Below are 19,191 nucleotides of genomic sequence, written 5' to 3' on the forward strand. Positions count from 1 at the left end.
AGCCCTGCTTGTACATGAGGTCAAGTGGAGTTTCCCATGCTTTTCACTGTGAACAAAACTGTGTAGACTCCAGAGGCTCCCAGGAAGTCCTCTCCTAAAGAAGACTCCTGTTCAAGCCCCCTTAGGACCAGATGAAGAAACTAGAGACAACCTGTCCACCGCCTGCACTTCTAAAATCTCCCCCAGGACCCCGCAAATCCAAAAAACAGAGGGCCAGAGAAGAAGCCTTGACTAGGCGGCATACTTGGAATCCTAAGTACTCCAACACTCTAGCCATTCTCATGAGGAAGAGATCTCGCTGGAGCTCTTTGCAGGACCAAGGACCTAGCCCTGGCTACAGGACACTGTTCCCGATATAATTCTACAGATTGCCCAGGGGATTTGAACTCATCCAGTGCAACTAAATGTCATAGTCCCATTGTATACGGCACTGGTCAGACCACACCTGGAATACTGTGTGCAGTTCTGCAGGCCTCACTTCAAGAAGGACGTAGATAAAATTGAAAGGGTACAGAGGAGAGCGACGAAGATGATCTGGGGCCAAGGGACCAAGCCCTATGAAGATAGGTTGAGGGACTTGGGAATGTTCAGCCTGGAGAAAAGGAGGTTGAGAGGGGACATGATAGCCCTCTTTAAGTATTTGAAAGGTTGTCACTTGGAGGAGGGCAGGATGCTGTTTCTGTTGGCTGCAGAGGAGAGGACACGCAGTAATGTGTTTAAACTTCAAGTACAACGATATAGGCTAGATATCAGGAAAACATTTTTCACAGTCAGAGTAGTTTAGCAGTGGAATAGGCTGCCTAAGGAGGTGGTGAACTCCCCCTCACTGGCAGTATTCAAGCAAAGGTTGGATACACACTTTTCTTGTATGCTTTAGGATGCTTAGTGCTGATCCTGCCTTGAGGAGGGGGTTGGACTAGATGGTCTGTATGGCCCCTTCCAACTCTATGATTCTATGATTCAACATCTCATTTCAGCTTAGGGCGAGCCTGCTCTTGAGGAGAGTCCTAATCACCACCTTCAGTTCTTGCCTTGAATAAACTTGAATAAACCTCTTATTTCTTGACACTTTGCTTGTCATCCTTGAACTTTCCTGTCAATTTGCCAGTACAGAATAAAAACTAAGGGAAAAAATACTTTAAAAAGAGAAGAAATCCCTGGATGAGTTAATATTGTTGACTATTGTTATTGTTGACTTACTTATCTAAGTGCTAACATAAGACTTATGGTCTTAGACCATTAGGCCTACCTATGTCTTTTAAGAACTGAGCTGTTAGAGCAGCGGCCCCAAACCTTTTTCGCGATTGAGGACTGCCTCTGGGGGTGGGGTAGAGCTGGCGGCCCGGAAGCCACGCCTGCGCAGCAGCTGCGTGCAAATGCGCATGCGCAGTTGCAGCGCACACCATTTGCGCCAGAATGCATGTTTGCGTCCGCCGACGTGCCGGCAGCCGCGCCTGCCTCTTCCCCCCACTATCGCAGTGAGAAGGTAGCCGGGCCGCAAGTGAAGTGGCCACTTTGGCGGCCACTTTGCTCGCGGCCTGGCAAGCTTCTCGCTGCGGGGAGGGGGAGAGGCAGGCGCAGCCGCCCAGTGGCCTGGTACCGGGCCGCAGACCGGGGGTTGACGACCCCCGTGATAGAGTACACCCTGAGAATGCAGCAAAATATTTAGTGATGTGGACCTAATTTGTTTGAAATGTGGAACCTTCCATAATCTGTCCTATGAATGAGAAGGACATATTCAAACGTATTCTTCTGATGGCCAAGTAGTTAAATAATTATTTCAATAAATGTTTGCTTCTTACTTTGCCTTAAGCAGTTCTGCTTTTAAATGAACTTATATAGGCCAATCAGAAATAAAATTATCACTGATTGTATAAATGTAATTATATTCTACTAATGGGAAAGATTCCCATTAGCTGAAATATGATTAACAAAAATGCAGATCCACCATTATTACACTCACTGGCCAAACTGTATGATCATCTCAAAAATCAGAAAGATGCTTGGGATCATTTTGACAAATTAACATGACCTATATTTTTAAAAGAAGAGCCTCTTGTGACTCAGGGTGGTAAGGCAGCTGACATGCGGTCTGAAGCTCTGACCATAAGGCTGCGATCCCAGCAACTGGCTCAAGGTTGACTCAGCCTTCCATCCTTCTGAGGTCAGTAAAATGAGTACCCAGCTGGCTGGGGGGTAAAACGGTAATGACTGGGGAAGGAAATGGCAAACCTTCCTGTACTGAATATGCCAAGAAAACGCTAGAGGGCGTCACCCCAAGGGTCAGGCATGACTTGGTGCTTGCACAGGGGATACCTTTACATTTACCTATATTTTTAAAAACAATACATACATTATACTTTATATGGGAAGAAACATTATAGTCATATTTGGTATTATATACTTCCAGCTCAAGTAACTATAAACTCATACAATGATATTCATCACAATACTATGAAACAAGTAATACCTACATCAGGCCTATATTAAACATACATTCATTTAAATAACTCAGGGCAAAGCCCATTGCATTCAGGAATACAATGGGTGCTAGATTGGGAGGGTGGGGTGGAAGAACTCTGCAGACAGCCTCCCCCTCCCCCCAGGACCTGGAAAAGCTGCAGGCAACTGTTAGGGGACTCACTGGCAGGGGCAGCACTCACACAGCAGGGATCTGCCATCTCCAAGCATTGGAGGGAAGTGGAAGGAGGAGGGGGTGGTCAGGGGTGGGAGATGGAAGGCGATTGGCTAGCTGCTGGACATACAGACAAGCTGGTTGGAAGAGGAGGTACTCAGAGGGATTAGATAGCCATCAATGAGTGGGAGTTAACCGCTGACTGGCACTTAAGCCATGAGACATGCTCCTTCTCCAAGGCCTTACCAGAAATATTAAGTGGAACAGATTAGTTAATTGTTGTCATATATATATATATACACATCACATATATAATTCATGCAAACGCATAAAAGACATGGTTCACAGAAGAACTAAGTTTGAAGCCATTGACACTTATAAGACCAACAAAGTTTTATTCCAGGTATAATCTTTCGTATGCTGGACTCAAACTTTGTTCTGCTGCATCAGCATGGCTACTCACCTAAATCTATAGATCACAGAAGTAACATTAATACATTTTTCTACCCTGTTTAATCTCTCGAGGACAAAGCCGATTATTTTTATCCCTTATTTTTTTTACATAACATTCAAAGTACTTGTGATTTTATTTCATATCCTACTATCTTGTTTTCCTTTTCATATAATTATACTTGAGTTTTTTCCCACCAATTGCCTACCTCTGTTTCTGACACCCATTTACGGTAATGGTCTATCATGTGCAAATAGGAGCATAATGAAGATGCTTTTAATAGAAAATCAGAACCTGAGATAAAGATAGACAACAAAGCAAAATAACCAGGAATTGGCCCTGCACCCTACAGCTGCCCCCGGCAAGTGCCCCCTCTCCCCCCCTCGCCCTCAGCACTTCCCAGCGGCCTGGAAAGCAGCCGGGTAGCTACTGGGTAGTACCCTTACAAAGCCCATTCTTATGAACGGGCTTTGAAGCTAGTTTCCAAATAATTCTAAACTTGAACCTTTATGGTATGGATATTTATTTCTACATCAATATCAATATTTTTAATAATATTTTATAAAATTAATGAAACAATCTGGGATTTAGATTGAACACTGTATCCTCATTACCCCTGATTTTACGCATAAATACTGAATTCATTCTAAATTGCATCCCCCCAAAAAAGACTGGACTTCTGCAACTCGTTCTACGCTGGCCTACTGTTATCCTTGATCTGGAAACTACAACTGGTGCAGAATGCTGCGGCCAGGATTCTCACTAAAACATCATGGAGATCCCACATCCGGCCAGTACTTCAATAACTTGGCTAGCTCCCAGTTGAATTCTGGATTAAGCTTAAGGTTTTGTTAATCACCTTTAAGGCCTTAAGTGGTTTGGGCCCAGTATATTTAGAGACCACCTGCCCGCCTATACCACCAAAAGAGTCTTACACTCTGCCACCTCCAACTGGCTGCGGATCCCTGGCTCCAGAGAAGCACCTCAGACCTCAACAAGGGCCAGAGCCTTCTTAGTCCTGGCTCCCACCTACTGGAACAAGCTCTCAGAGAAAATCAGAGCCCTGCCTGAATTTCCACAGTTCCACAGGGCCTGCAAAAGGGAGCTCCTCCACCAGGCATTCGCTTGAGGCCAACCGACTCGGAACATCTGCCGGTCCCCCCCCCCCAGACATCCTTCCATGACTGAACAATTTGATCTCCCTAGCGTTGCTGTTATTCATGTTGTGTTGTAGTTATTACTGATAGATTGTGATGTTCTATTGAAAATTGTATAATATTATAGATTGTTATAATGTTCCATTTAAATTTATGCAGTATTTCATGTAAACTGCCCAGAGCTGTAAAAAATGGGCAGCCAAATTAATTAATTAATTAATGCCATTTGAAAACAAAAAGGCTTTCTGTAATTCAGCTGAGTTTGTAATGAAATGTGGATCAGTAAACTTTGATACCCTTTCTTTTCAAACAAATGCAAACTACTTTTATTATATAGTTTAATCTGTCTGAACATATGCCACTCTAATGATTATATACTGAAGCCTACTGTAGAGATTTATCATAACAATATTTCAAAATGAAAAAAAGCATCTGAACACTCACCAGGGGCTGCCCTATTGCCACAGTGGATTGCTGGCTACCAGGGAGTATGCAGACAGCAGTGCAGCAACATGTGGTGTATTGAGTGGGCAAGGAATGCCCACTTATATTTAGCCAGCTCCGTGCTGCCTGGGGTGTGACTAAGCCTTCAAAGGAGGCTGCTCACTGTGCTCCTTGCCGCTTACTCAGTGTATCAGCAGGAAGCTTCCTGCCCACCCACGTTGTGTTTTTTAATACCATTAATGTTTGTACATATATAAGTTGTGGTTAATATTTTTCAATTTTTGTCACAGTTGGCAGTTTGGGACCTGGGGAGAATACTTTTGTGGGGAATCTACATCTGTGAATCAGATTCTCCAACTCAGGGGCCTTCTTAAGAGACTGCAGTTATGCTGAGCCATGTTGCCAACCCAGCTAGGAAGGCTGGTAGGCTTACAGTGTGGGGCAGCTGGAGGGAACCAATCAGAGACCTGTGCCCACTGGGTGACCTCAATGCCCACCTCCCCTTGGTTTGTGCCAGTGGCTTAAAAAGTGGGAGTAGATCTCCCATAGTGCCAAGGGGTTGGCAGATCTGTCAGGCCACTGGGATCTGGGTTTTCGCTTTCCAGTAGGCTGACAGTGAGATCATCAGGGTCCTGCCCTAGGCTGTGCCAATGTTCCTTGCTTGGGGTTAATAAAAGTTGTGGCCTATTACATGCCAACAAAAGTGGTTTGCGTGTCTTCATTGGTGGCCTATAAGAATGCACTTCTGATACGCAAAATGTAAAAACAGGTTTTTTGTTGAAGAACACAGAAAATGGGCCAATTTAGATACTGTTTATGAATAGTCACAGTAAAAGATTTATTGAACCTAAAGGACTGATTTTGTTATTCTAGCAAGGAATTATCTGGTCTTCATTATCATGCTGCATATTTGCAGATGCCTTTGTGAAGCTGTCACAAAATACAGCTATTAAAGTTAAGTGTACTCCCCAAGGCCATCTAACTAATATAATTAAGTAGGGCTGTATCTTAGCCCCTCTACTTTTCAATTTATTTATAAACAATATTAGCCACTCTCTGAAGAAACCAAATTTCCACCCACCAAAAGGTGGGGAAAGACACATCTCATGGACGGCTGCCCGGACTCCCCCCCGGAACCATTTGCCAGATGTTTGGAAGCAGTGACAGAATGGTTCGAGCAGAGTCGCCTGAAATTCAACCCCTCCAGGACAGAGATCCTGTGGCTGGGAAGCAGGGGGCTGGATCAGGAAGCGCGTTTGCACACCCTGGCAGGGGCGCAACTTAACATTGCGTCCCAGGCCAGGAATTTGGGCATGACTATTGACACCTCCCTGACTATGGAGGCACAGTTCAAGAGAGTAGTGGACCAGGCATTTTTCCATCTTCGCCAAGCCCGGCTACTAGCACCCTACCTGTCCTCTGATCACTTAGACACAGTGATCCACGCAACGGTCACCTCCAGAATAGATTTCTGTAACTCGCTGTACGCGGGCCTACCCTTGTCCTTGATCTGGAAACTTCAGCTAGTGCAAAATGCAGCTGCTAGGGTCCTCACTGGTACATCTTGGAGAGCCCACATCCAGCCTGTGCTGAGGCAGCTGCACTGGTTGCCAATTGCTGCCCGGATCCGGTTCAAGGTTTTGGTATTAACCTTTAAGGCTTTACACGAGTTGGGACCCACATACTTGAGGGACCGCCTATCGCCCTTCGCTCTGCGGGGGGAAATCTATTGGTCATTCCCGGCCCTAGAGAAGCGCGCCTAGCCTCAACCAGGGCCAGGGCTTTTTCGGTCCTGGCCCCCACCTGGTGGAATGAGCTCCCAGGTGAGCTGCGGGCACTGCGGGATTTGTCAACTTTCCACAGGGCCTGTAAAACGGAGCTCTTCCACCAGGTTTATGGTTGAGGCTGGGGTCTGTGAGGTACAGCGTTGCCCCTGGGGGGTCTGAAGTATACATCACCTCCCCCCATTCTCTATCACCTTGGTAGGTGGGAGTAGATTGTGATTGGCTGCTGCCATGTTATGTTATGATTTTTAATGTATTTTAATGGAGTTTTAATTGGGGTTTTTAAGACAACTGTCACCCGCCACGCGCCTACCCAGGGAGTGGCGGGAAATAAATCTAATAATAATAATAATAATAATAATAATACCATATGCTGATGATTTAGCCTTATTTGCCGGAACTCCTATAGGACTGAGAAGAGTCTTAAGAGTGCTAAACTCCTACTGTCAATTGAATAGCCTGAAAACTAACCATGATAAGACCAAGATCATGGTATGTGGTAAGAGACCTAAATTTCATATTTGGAGATAAAAAGGTGCCTAATAGAACAAATCCAACAGTATAAATATCTTGGTGTTATTTTCCAGACAACATATTCAAGATCTGCCCATATCAATAACATCTCTTTAAATGGACAGAAAAGTGCTGGTGCAATTTAAAAATTCTTCTGCTACATTCCAGCAGCAATTAACACCTTCAAGGCTAAGGCTCTTGCTCAGCTAACATGTGGGCCTTCAATTAGTATAACGAGCAGATTGGGCAGTCTAGAAAAGGTCCAGTCTAAATTTCTGAGGGCAATTTTGGCAATATCAAACATCTCAAACATAGCAGTTAGGATTGAGACAGGTATGTTCAACGTTCAGTCCAGGCTTTGGATAGCTACCTTTGCATTCTGGCTAAAATTACTTTTCCAACAGCAAGGCCTTGCAAGTCTAATAGTGATAGACACATTTCATTGCACCTTGGCAAACTGCACTCACTAAAAAGTTGTGCTACTATGGTCTCTCATATAAATTGTTTTTATCTATGGGTTACGACAAGGCTACAGATCTTGTTAAGACAAGTGTGATAGAAGTAGAGAGATAACATGATCTCAACAATATTCAGGACCCACTTTTTAGAAAAGATCTTTTAAACAGGAACACCCTGATGCAATATCTAAGAAAAGTGGTAAATCCTGAGCACAGGAGATCCTTTACCCTCCTTCATCACAATGTCCTACCCTCTGCTTACTTGAGTGGGAAATTTGATGCTCCCTCTCAAGGATCAGCTCTGTATCTGCAATGATGGTCAAGTAGAGACCACAGAACACATATTATTTGAGTGCAAGCTGTATAATGATATTCGTACAGGTGCATTAGTACCAATGCTCATAGAATGTCCTCGCGGCCTGAAAAAGCATCACCTGCAACTATCGCTATCGGATTCAAATAGTTTTTTTTAACTAGCAAAGTAGCAAAATTTGCGTGGCTAGCTTTAAGAACTAGGAAAGATTGGGTCACTGATGTATAGGCATTATAATTTTGCTGATAGGTCAACAGAATTTCTTAAGTTTTTTGGTTAGCAGCTTTTATGGTATGTCTCGTAATCTTGTTTTTTTGTTTTATATTTTAACAGTTTTAATAATTTCACTGCTTTCATGTCTCAATTTGTTTTTGTAAAATAGTCAATGGTATTTAATGCTTTTAAAAATGTTGACTTCTATGGTTTAAAAGTTATTAAGTTTTACTGCTGATGCATTTCTAACCTTTCTTTATGTATTACCTTCCGTTTTTACAAACTTCTATTGTATAGTAGTGCATCTGAAATTTTGGTCTAAATGACTGTAAAATAAAGATTGATAGATTTGCTAATTTCCTACTATTTTCCTTTTTTCTTATATCTATCCTCTTATGATTCTTGTTTCATTGTATGAGGAAGTGTGCATGCACACAAAAGTTCACACCTTGAATAAAGCTTTGTTGGTCTGAAAGGTGCCATTGGACTCAAATTTTGTTCTACTGCTTCTGATCAACATGGCTACTCACCTGTAAAAGACTTAGAAATTCTATTCCTGATAAAAATCATGCAGATATGTCTTATATGTATGAAAAAATGTTTTGCTTAAAATTAATTTGTGAAATATTTTGATCTTTCTCCCCTTCCCCCTCCAATGTATTCCAAGTCTTTACTCCACTCTGTTAACAATCAATTAAGCAAGAATGCAGACAGTTTCTTCTGCAGATTTATAGACTGGGGTTAATAATACTGAAAGAATATTTCAGTCTTCCTTTTAACTATATCATTCCCATTGACTGCAGTTCAGTTAGCCCGGCACTAGACCACATATAGACAGGAGTCCAATATTTCAGATTTTATTACAATAAATAAAAAGTAATATAAATGAGTGGGGAGAGGTTGGATTCAAAAGCAGCCATTTATATGAATTAAAGCATAATTAGAAGTAAACATAAGCAGGGAATTGAAAGGAGATCATAGAGGATCACCTACTTTACGCTCACTGTATTTAGTAGGATACAATGGCTGGGGAGTTATAAGTAATCAGCAGAAGGATTATTGCTATCTGCTTCCTGAAGCAGCTTTATCTGGGCATGAAGTTGATGTTCCAGGGCTGAGAGGATAAAAGAAGAAAAGCCTGCAAGAAAAAAGAATGTGCAAGCTAGCTACCACTTCACTTGAGCCAGTGGTAAATTTCTCCAGGAGCACCCTACTGTTTCCCTGGAGATTATTGTTCCATAACTCCAGGAAGTCCACTCTACAGATGGAAAAAAGCATGGCTTAATCATGAGGTTAAAGTGCATATTAAATATTTTCTTGAATTGTGATCACATAGTAAGCTTGCTTCCCTATATATGTAACGTATTCATTTTCTGCATGTCAATAATGATACGTCTACATCTATCTTGATAGGAATTGTATATACGGGAATAAGGCTAGTTTTCCTTTGTTTTACAACCTGGGTCCTGGGATATAACTGAACTCTCACAAACCATGCCATGAACCATTTTCCAAAGCACACAAGTTTAAATCCATATATGCTGCTGAAATGAAGCATAAGAAAGCAGCAGATCATCTAAAGCTAAAATGATGGCGTATGATTTATGATTAAGCATCATTACCTGCAGAGCAAGGGGCTTCCATCTCATATTTTTCAGTAAAGCTGGTGCTGAGGTAAGCATGCTCTGAGGTCGCTTTTTCAAAGTTAAGATAACACCACTCGGATCCTCTCGTAGTGCATTCACCAAATTTTTCAACTGCCACCCCACCTGGTAACCAGCAAAATTGTTAAAATAAAATTGAGGCACAATATTCACAATGTAATTACCCCCCTTTTAATAAGAATGGTTAAAAATAAATTTTAGAAGATTAATTTTTAAAATGTTCTCAAACTACTTTATCTTAAAAATCAGTATTATCAGGATGCATTAAAATGGGTTATATGACATTTAAGCTTGAAGAAGAAATACATCGCTTGCTACTGCCAATCTACTGAGGCATTTGTTTTAATTTTTATGTGAAATTTAAAGAACTTGTTTGAAACTAGTTACTGCTGAGCACCGGAATGCCAATGATAAAAACAGCCATCTATTCTACATTTTGACCGGTACTGTAGCACTGTGTTACCTGCATGTCCTTACACTTTGTTATTATATTGTCTATAATTAAGCATGCTTCCATCCCTCCCTTCCCACATTCGATGCATGTTAGCACTCATACTCCTTCAGAATGATTAAACAAAGTATTATAATAAAGTATATTTAAACTCAATATCTATGTTTTTGCAATCCAATTCAAAGTGGATCCAAAAGCTTTACTGTTCATAAATAAACACGACTAAGAAGATTATTTTTTAGAAAGTGTACATGTATTATATATAGCACTGAAGCATCAAGTAGTGTGACAGATAACATGACATTATACTACTCATGACAACACCTCAGGCATATATGACAGATCAAATATTTTCAGCTGGATGAGATTACTGCCTGAAGTGGCTAATCTTTCTAACAATCATCCACATGGCATTCTGAAAGAGACTTATATGTACAACTGACCCCTACAATGTACACGTGTATTACCCTGAATTCCTTGATTCTCATAATCTATACTAGGCACAAGGGCAACTACTGGATCAACATAGCTTCAGCTTGACTTTGAACATTTTATAACTAACAATGCAATCCTATGAACAATGACTTGAATAGATTATGGATTTAGTCTATTAAGGAGCTAATGAGATTTACAGTATCATCCTAAACACAGTCTTAGCTCAGGAGATGTGACACTGCTTAAGATGACATTGAATTCTTCATGATACTTTCAGAACTCTGGAATTATCATCTATCTAAAAAAAGGAGAAGAACCAGATTCCTGAAATATGATATCAGCATATATATTGTATTGCTTCATATGTGTTTTAATACAAATTCTTCTTTATCTGTAGAAGTCTTGTATTATTTCTGAACACATTTTAAACAATTCTCAAATTAAAATGTTTTTCATATACACACATACACTTTTCTGTTCTAATAATTTGCTTTAAATGTATTTGTGCAGTCATGCATTTTGGCATGTGTGGGTCAGCTGTTTTACACACACTGCTGGTATCTGATCTGGTCAATGATCTCGACAAGATCTCAATGAATATTATGCTATTAAAAAGAAGCTCTAAATTTTTATGCAAATACTCTGTTCTTGATGGCAGTTAACTCATGACAAAAGCATCAAAGTTTAGAATACATTGTGACATTTTACAACTTGGTCTTCATACTGAGGCTAATCTGGGATGTATTGCTGTGACAGAATATCAAGGATTAATACCTGAGAATGTCTGAGTGACAGGCTGTTCAAATACACTTGAAAGCTCATGCCTTCAATAAATCTTTGTTGATCTTAAAGGTGCTATTGGACTTTTTGTTGTGCTACTTCAGACCAACATGGGTACCCACCTGAATCTAGGCTGTTCAAATGGAATATTGTGGAGAACACCAGTTAAGAAATGACAGTTAAGAATTTACAGTTAAAGAAGAGACAATCGAGAAATGACAGCTGATGAGACAATTTAACATTGATGACAGGGAAAGTGACAGAAGGAATGGATCAACAAGGATTCCCATTCAAGGTGAAAAGGGAAATTGCTTTTAGTTAAGAGGAGAAATACCTGCCAGGGTAAAGGGACAGATAATTCTTTAAAGAGGAATGATCCTTGGTCTGTGTAGAGAAAATAATTCTGGGAATTTTGTTGTACGTTCCTGCCTTCTAAACCTAAAGTGTCAGTGAATTTGAAACTCGGAATCCTTTGCTTGAGAGTTAAAGCATAAACTGAAAAGAAAGCCTCTCTCCTCAAAGTTTCAAAGACCTAATGGGAAAGCAAAGAAACAACTCACCCCCCTCCCATACACACACTGGTTGGAAATATATGATTTGGATTTATTTCAATTACATATTACCACTTTTTTATCAATTCACTTCATAATCCTACCCTGATTCCACCCAACCTTTTCTCCACCAAGTAAAATAAAATATGCTAGTTATTTTTGAACTTTCAAAGGCTTCCTGTACCATTACAGAAGTAAATATATGTTAACATGACAGCCATAATGCAACAAAGAAGAAAATAGATGTAGTGATTGGCTCAGCAAGCAAGAAAGAGGGGGAATCCTGTGCATCAGGGAGAGAAGAGGATGAGATCGCCATAGTGGCAGATAAGATCAAGAACATTCAACTGCCTTTGTGTATACTCTTGTGGAAAAATAGTTAGAATTTCAGATTGGGGATTCAGGGAGGCCATCTTTACCAGTTACTTTTGATGTTTGGGTAGTGTGGTACTTTTTTGGGGGGAAGGGCTATCTGGTATTTCAGGACCATTATTTTTAATGGGAAAACAATTTGAGGATATGGCCAAGCTGCTTTTAAAGGTAATATAACCATAGTCCTCCATCTAATTTAAATATCTCCTAAATTTCAGCAGAATGTATATAGGAGTTCAATTTTGCAGACTCCCCCCTACAGAAGGAGGAGGGTTGTTGTTACCATTCTGAAAATCATGACAATGACCTGAAAACTGTTTTAATGTACATGATTAGTTTAGGAATTTCCCTAGTGGGTCCCTAGTTCAGTTACCAGGAACATGAAGTGTGGGAGAATGCAGTACTGACATGTGATAGCCCATGCAATAGACACTTGCTATGCGGCCAGAAATACACATTCACACTCTTATCAGAAGGTATTCTTATATAACATTTTTCCTAACTTTGTAATTAACTTAACCCCCCAAACTAACTTTGTATAAATAGTATATAACAATCTACAATCCATCACAGCCACACTTCTCAGATTAGCCTTGGTATGAAGACCGAATTAGCAAGAAACTAGAGAATTAGGAAGGCTGATAATCTGCCTGACTAAACTGCTCTCCCTACTGAGTAGGAAACAACTGAAGAGGGGGACTCCTACCACAGGAAACTAGAAGAAAGAACTCTTACCTCCCTAATGAATGGAGTGACATATTCTAAGCCTAAAAGACTCTGAGGGTGAAAAAAAAGTGATGAGAGTTGCTATAGTGGAAAAGAAATATGAAAAGCTTTTGAACGTTTAAACTAAAATAAAGGAAAGAATATTTCCATTCAATATATGTTATTTATTTATTTTATTAGTTTTATATACCACCACTCCCAGACCAGCTGGCTCGAGCTGTTTACAAGCATATAAACAGACAATAAACCCATAAGAACAGCGTATAACAATAAAAATACGAAATACAATTCTACCATGGATGGTGACAACAACTAGCCTATGTAAACCCTGACTCCTCCTCTCTTCCCGGTTGGGTATCTCAGTAGATGTAAAACAGGAGCGAAGATCAGCCCCGGAGGGGGGGGGGTGTCCATATTTTATAAAGGATGGGGGAGATCCACTCTTATTAACCCAGTATTTGGCCTGGCCTTAACCAAAAGCCTGGCAGAAGAGCTCCATCTTGCAGGCCCCACAGAATCCAGAGAGCTCCGATAGGGCCCTCAGCTTGTCCAGGAGCTCATTCCACCAGGTGGGGGCCAGGACCAAAAAAGCCCTGTCCCTGGTCGAGGCCAGGCGTGCTTCCCAGTGGCCCAGGACCACCAAAAAATTCATACCCACATTCCAACACCTTTAGTTGCAGAACATTTGTTGTTGTTGTTAGGTGCGAACTCGTGTCAGTTAAATTATGACTGGGGCACTAACAAGTTAGAGCAATAGAGGAATATATAAAGATTTATGCCCCTACATAATATTTTATCTCAGACAGGACATCTACTAAAATTCAACCCACATTTCCTAGGATTTAGTATAATCTGTAGCGGTATTTTGTTCTGCCTCCTGTTTAGATTATGACAAAGGACCTATTACATTAGCATTAGGCAGGGAGGTAGGTGGACTGTGAGAACACTCAAAAGCTGATCTAGTAAGTTTCATTTTATTCCAAAGAGCTTACTCTCAGGAAAGTGTTCTTAATTTATAGCCTGCACATATACTTGAAAAACAAAATTTTGTGTCAAGAAGAACTGAATTTTGTGACATGTATAAATTATACAGATTAAAAAGATTTGCATATATATACTTGTTCTGCATAGAGTCCGGTTTTGCTTAATTGTGCTAAAAAGTACTAAATTGTGCTATGTTAGGCCCTAAAACTCTGTCCCTGGCCATAGAAAATCCTTTTCATATTTTCTTTAGGCATCCAATGCTTGAATGGGCATTGCCAACAGAGCTGCTTACCTGTAATTGTTGCTTGTCTATATCTTGTGTGCAGACACACATTAGGCCTGTGCGTGGACAGTCCCAGTATGGAGCTGCACTATAAGACTATAAGATCTTTACACCGCCCGTGGCGCCACAGGCGCCACGGACTAAATAAAGCCGTAAGGGCTGTGTAGGAGGAGTTAGGGCGGGCTTGGTCCGGGATGAGGAAGGGTGCCGATTGGCCCCTTCCTCTTGACGGACCATCGGCCGAGCTTCGCGCCTGCCGATTGGCTCGGTCGATTCCCACCCCACTCACAAGGAAGCAACTGCGAGCCGCGCGAAGCGCGGCTCGCAGTTGCTTCCTTGCTGGCGGGCTGACGCGTCGGAGGCGCAAAGCGCCTCCGACGTGTCAGCCCGCCAGCCAGGGAGCCCCCGGCAGTTGCGCGAAGCGCGGCTGCCGGGGGCTCCCTGGCCGGCGGCTTGGTGCGGCGAGAGGCGCGAAGCGCCTCTCGCCGCGTCAAGCCGCCGCTCAAGGAAGGAACTGCGAGCCGCGCGAAGCGCGGCTCGCAGTTGCTTCCTTGCTGGCGGGCTGATGCGTCGGAGGCGCGAAGCGCCTCCGACGCCTCAGCCCGCCGGCCAGGGAGCCCAAGCCTTCGCTGTAAAGCCGCCTCCGCCCTCAAGCCTCTGCTGCCGCCGATCAAGCCCTCGCCTCCGCCCTTAAGCCGCCTCCGCCGCCGCCGATCAAGCCGCCGCCGCCGCCATCAAGCCGCCGCTAAAAATGGCCGCCAGTCAGAAAACCCAGCGCCGGGTAAGAAATCTTTTACTCTCCCACTGCCTCCTAGCGCCCATTGTATTTAGGATACAATGGGCTCTTTTACTAGTTAATATATACTTCCAAACCTACCTTTCCAGCCTTAAGAACAGAAAATTTGTTCAATCTTTACATGCTACTTTGGAGACAACCTTTACATGCTACTTTTCCCCATACCAGCCAATAAGGAGACTGCATTTCTGCTCTAAGCAGATGATGCATTTTTACTTTCTCTACAAAATTGGCTTATCGTTGAGCTCTTTTTCAAAATGCTATGAAGACAAGGAATTAATAACTAATTATCATAAATTAAAGAAAATGATTTTTACTCAGTGTGCATACCTCAAGTTAATTGTTCAGTGGATGGTCAGACTTATGGAGCAGGTACAACAATTTAAATACCTACAGATCCTTTTTAGGTATAAAGTGGAAACATCACTGGACATTAGAACCAGAGAAGAACAGATTAATAGTTACATCAAGATTTTACTACAAAGTGGGGGGGGGAGACCCTATGTCCTATCTGCAGTAGGAGTATTTAAGACTAAAGTAACTCTGTAAATAATTTATACTGCAGAGATATGGATTGAGAAAGTGAATGAAAAAATGACCAGTCTCTAAACTCACACTGAGAAAAAGATCCTGGGGGATTCCTATGTTTCTTTTACTACTCCAAGGGAACAGCTTATGCTGAGATTGGTAGAGATGTGTGCCTGACTTCAAGTTATAAACAGAAGAAGAAAGACTCTGTTTTCTATAGATGACTCTGGGCAATTAGCCAGAATAAAGCAAGATGATTATGAGAGCTGATGGTTCCAACTTATTGATGAAAAAAATAAAGATGACAGGAATACAAGTGGAAACCCTACAGAAGTTGAAAAAGAGAATGCTAGAGTTAGATAGGAAAGTAGGGGTGGTATGCCCCCACTGGGGCAGTGGAAGGATCCAGGGGGCAGTGAAGAATTTAGCGGCAGTAGGGGGGCAGAAGTCTATCTCCTCCTGCTGTGGCTGCATTTTCCTAACAACAGACATTCCAAGGTGGCTTGTCATTGCCTGTCTCTGGCTAGTAGTGACCCTTGGTCTTCTTTGGTGGTCTCCCATCTCAGTGCTGACCAGGGACAACCCTGCTTAGCTTCCTGCTTAGCTTAGCTTAGTTGAAGAAAACAACAGCTTCAGAAGGCAGGCTGGATGGGATCATATCTGAGCTCCTTTCCCCTCCTCAGATTCTGTCCTTCACAGGCTGTACCCCACATCTCCAGGAATTTCTTAACCCAAGGTTAGCAATCCTTCCCAAGCATGGTGTAGTGGTTAAGAGTGTCAGCTTCTAATCTGGAAAGCTGGGCTTGATTACTTGCTCCTCCACTTGCAGCCAGCTGGGTGACCTTGGGCTCGTCACAACCCTGATAGTTCTGTTCTGACCAAGCAGTCCTGTCAGAAGCTCTCTCAGACTCACCTATCTCACAGGGTGTCTGTTGTGGTGAGAGAAAGGGAAGGTGATTGTAAGTCTCTTTAAGACTCTTTTAGGCAATGAAAAGTGGGGTATAAAACCAACTTCTACTAAGCCCACAATCCCAAGGCCACCAACGTGGCTCCAAGCTCCAGCTTACTGGGCTGATACTTCTTCCAAATGGAAGAAGTTGGAGGGGGAGGTAACCGGAGGAGGGACGCCCTTCTTGACTGGCTGCTCATTGGATTGGCGGCCAATCAGGAATGGGACAGCCAACCTGATTGGTGATTATAGTGAGATCGAACTCCTCCCAATCTCCTCCCACCTGGCTTTATTTATTGTACAGATACAGTGTGGCTGAACTTGAGAGGTAAAAATTTGTTTGTTCTAAAATCCAAGTGGAGATTCTCACAGGCTGTTCAATAATGGCCTCAGGACTCCACAGTCCAATCTGGAATACCAATATACATAAACACCTTAATATAGGGTTTTTTATATACAATAAAAAATCTTTAATGAATGCAGTCTTCCATAATGCAATCTTTTGAAGTAGTATTCATTTATTAAAACATTTATATCCCACCTTTCCTTGTGGATCAAAACAGCTTATAATACCTGAACAATGTGGAAATATTTTGATATTATAATATGGTTGCTAGCCAATTATATTTATTTGTCTTGCTACTAAAATACAATTTATATACTTAGCACCCATTAATATAATACTTGCACATGCAGGTATTTTCGTCTATGAAAAAAGAACTATATCTACACACAGTAAATTGTCATTATTTTAGTAGTGCATTTCTTATTTTTTTTAATTATTTATTATTGGATTTATTTCCCACCTCTTCCTTTAGGCTCAAGGTGGGTCCCAATATTCTCAATCCCATTAAAATCCCCATTAAAAGACATTAAAAATACTAGCATGGCAGCAAAAAGAAAGAATCCCATCCCTCTCCCTCCCCCCTATCAATACAAGAAAATGAAGGGGAATGATGTAACTTCCAACTCTGGCTCCCTTGGGGGGGGCGGGGCGATGTCCCTAATTTGGTGACCCCAGCCTCAACCATAGACCTCCATTCAAGCCTTATTATTCGTCTTTTCTTTTCCTTTACTGTTTTGTACTAGAACTTCATGTACTAAAACACTGTAATATTTCGTCTCCAATATACGCCTTGCTTCTTTTAGCATTTATATGAATTTCTCAAAATTATTTTTCCTCCTGACTTTCCTGCTATTTTCTTCTACTTGTTTCAATGCTACAGCTACAGAGCTGATTTGAAGATTCTTTTAGTTACCATGAATAACATAAGAGGCATCTGGCAGCAAAGAAAAACGGAGCACCTTCCAATCTGTTCAAAAGAAGTGGCATTACTAAATTTTGAGAGTAAAAATAATTGTTTTGATATTTTACATCAGGGGTCCCCAACCCCCGGTCTGCGGCCCGATATCGGGCCGCAAAGGCCATCTTACCGGGCCGCCAGCGGCCGCGCCTGCCTCCCCCCTGCAGCGAGAGGGGGGGGAAAGAGGCCAGCACGCCCCCTGGTGGCCAAAACGTGCATGTGCGGCAAGTCTGCGCATGCGTGTTACCGCCACCTGGTGGTAAAAACGCGCATGCGCGGCAGTTCTGCACGTGCACGTTTTTGAGCAACTCTGGCAGCCGGGCCACTGGCTCTCCCCCACCCCCGGAGGCAGTCCCCGACCAGATGAAGGTTGGGGACCGCTGTTTTACATGACTCTGTCTTCTGCAATGGAGAGGTCTAACAGGCCCAACTCCAAGGATCAGATGGAAACATCCATGAACCCCCTTTATTATGTCAACCAGGAATTAAGCCTGAAGCAGAGCAGGCACCACAAAATGCTAACATTTCACAGATGTCCTTTAGCTCAGTGGTCCCCAACTTTTTTATCACCAGGGACCACTCAACGCTGGAGACCACTCACCGGGGACCACTCAACGCCTTTTACTGAGGCCCGGTGGGGGGGTAGTTTACTCCTCTACTCTCAACAACTGCCCTAACGCTCTCTGATCGCTATGGTAACGTTTAAACATCCCTTCAAAATAAGATACAGACAAGCCACAACAATGAACATAAGGAACATTTTATTTTCATGGAAATTTTAACTCATGACAATGACAAATCAATGGGAACCCTGAGCTTGTTTCTCTGCAATGAGATAGTTCCATCTGGGAGTGATGGGAGGCAATGACACCTGAAGTGTGTTGTAAAGGGCCGGGGGGGATGAAGTAAAGGGCCTGGGGGGCAGAAGGCATCCTTCGAGGCTTACCTCCAATTAGTCGAAGCACCACATGTGGTCCACGGCCCACAGGTTGGGGATCGCTACTTTAGCTAACCAGAATGTTTCATGGGATAGATCTAAAATGCACTAGAGGTAACGTGCCTATTTGCAGCTTGAAGCTGCAGTTTGAAACTCTTTAAGAAAACTGATTCCCTCCAAACTCTAGCCTCCTAGAACCAAAGCCTCTCATAACTATTGCCTTGGGGGAGGGAGGGTATTGGTCGCACCTCAATAAGGACACTGACACTTTAATCTTTTTGGCATGAAAACTGGCCACAGCCATTTATTACTGAATGAGCATGGACTAACACAAAAATGAATCTTGCCCTACTGCGGTCAGTTCACCGCAAGGCAGTCCTTGTTAGCAGGCCTCCTTTAATGGGTTCTGCTGGCTAGCCAGCCTGCATTCTCCAGAACAAACGGCCTGTTGACTCCTGGGAGG

At 42.4% G+C, this 19,191-nt stretch overlaps 1 protein-coding gene across 14 annotated transcripts in view; it reads right to left on the bottom strand.

Annotated features, from left to right (window-relative positions):
* CNKSR2 (connector enhancer of kinase suppressor of Ras 2) overlaps positions 1-19,191 on the bottom strand; it is a 222,645-nt gene that overhangs the window by 91,010 nt on the left and 112,444 nt on the right. For 9 of the 14 annotated variants that reach the window (XR_013232003.1, XR_013232005.1, XR_013232004.1 and 6 more), the window contains one exon: positions 9,591-9,737. The exons of the other annotated variants lie outside the window; for them this stretch is intronic. Coding sequence is in view for 6 of the 9 variants with exons in the window: in XM_077343048.1 (XP_077199163.1) it covers positions 9,591-9,737 (147 nt within the window). In the remaining 3 variants the exon portion in view is untranslated. The remainder of the gene's footprint in view (positions 1-9,590; positions 9,738-19,191) is intronic. 14 annotated transcript variants of the gene reach the window in all.

This window comes from Paroedura picta, chromosome 6 (assembly GCF_049243985.1).
Source record: "Paroedura picta isolate Pp20150507F chromosome 6, Ppicta_v3.0, whole genome shotgun sequence".
NCBI classification, from domain to species: Eukaryota; Metazoa; Chordata; class Lepidosauria; order Squamata; family Gekkonidae; genus Paroedura; species Paroedura picta.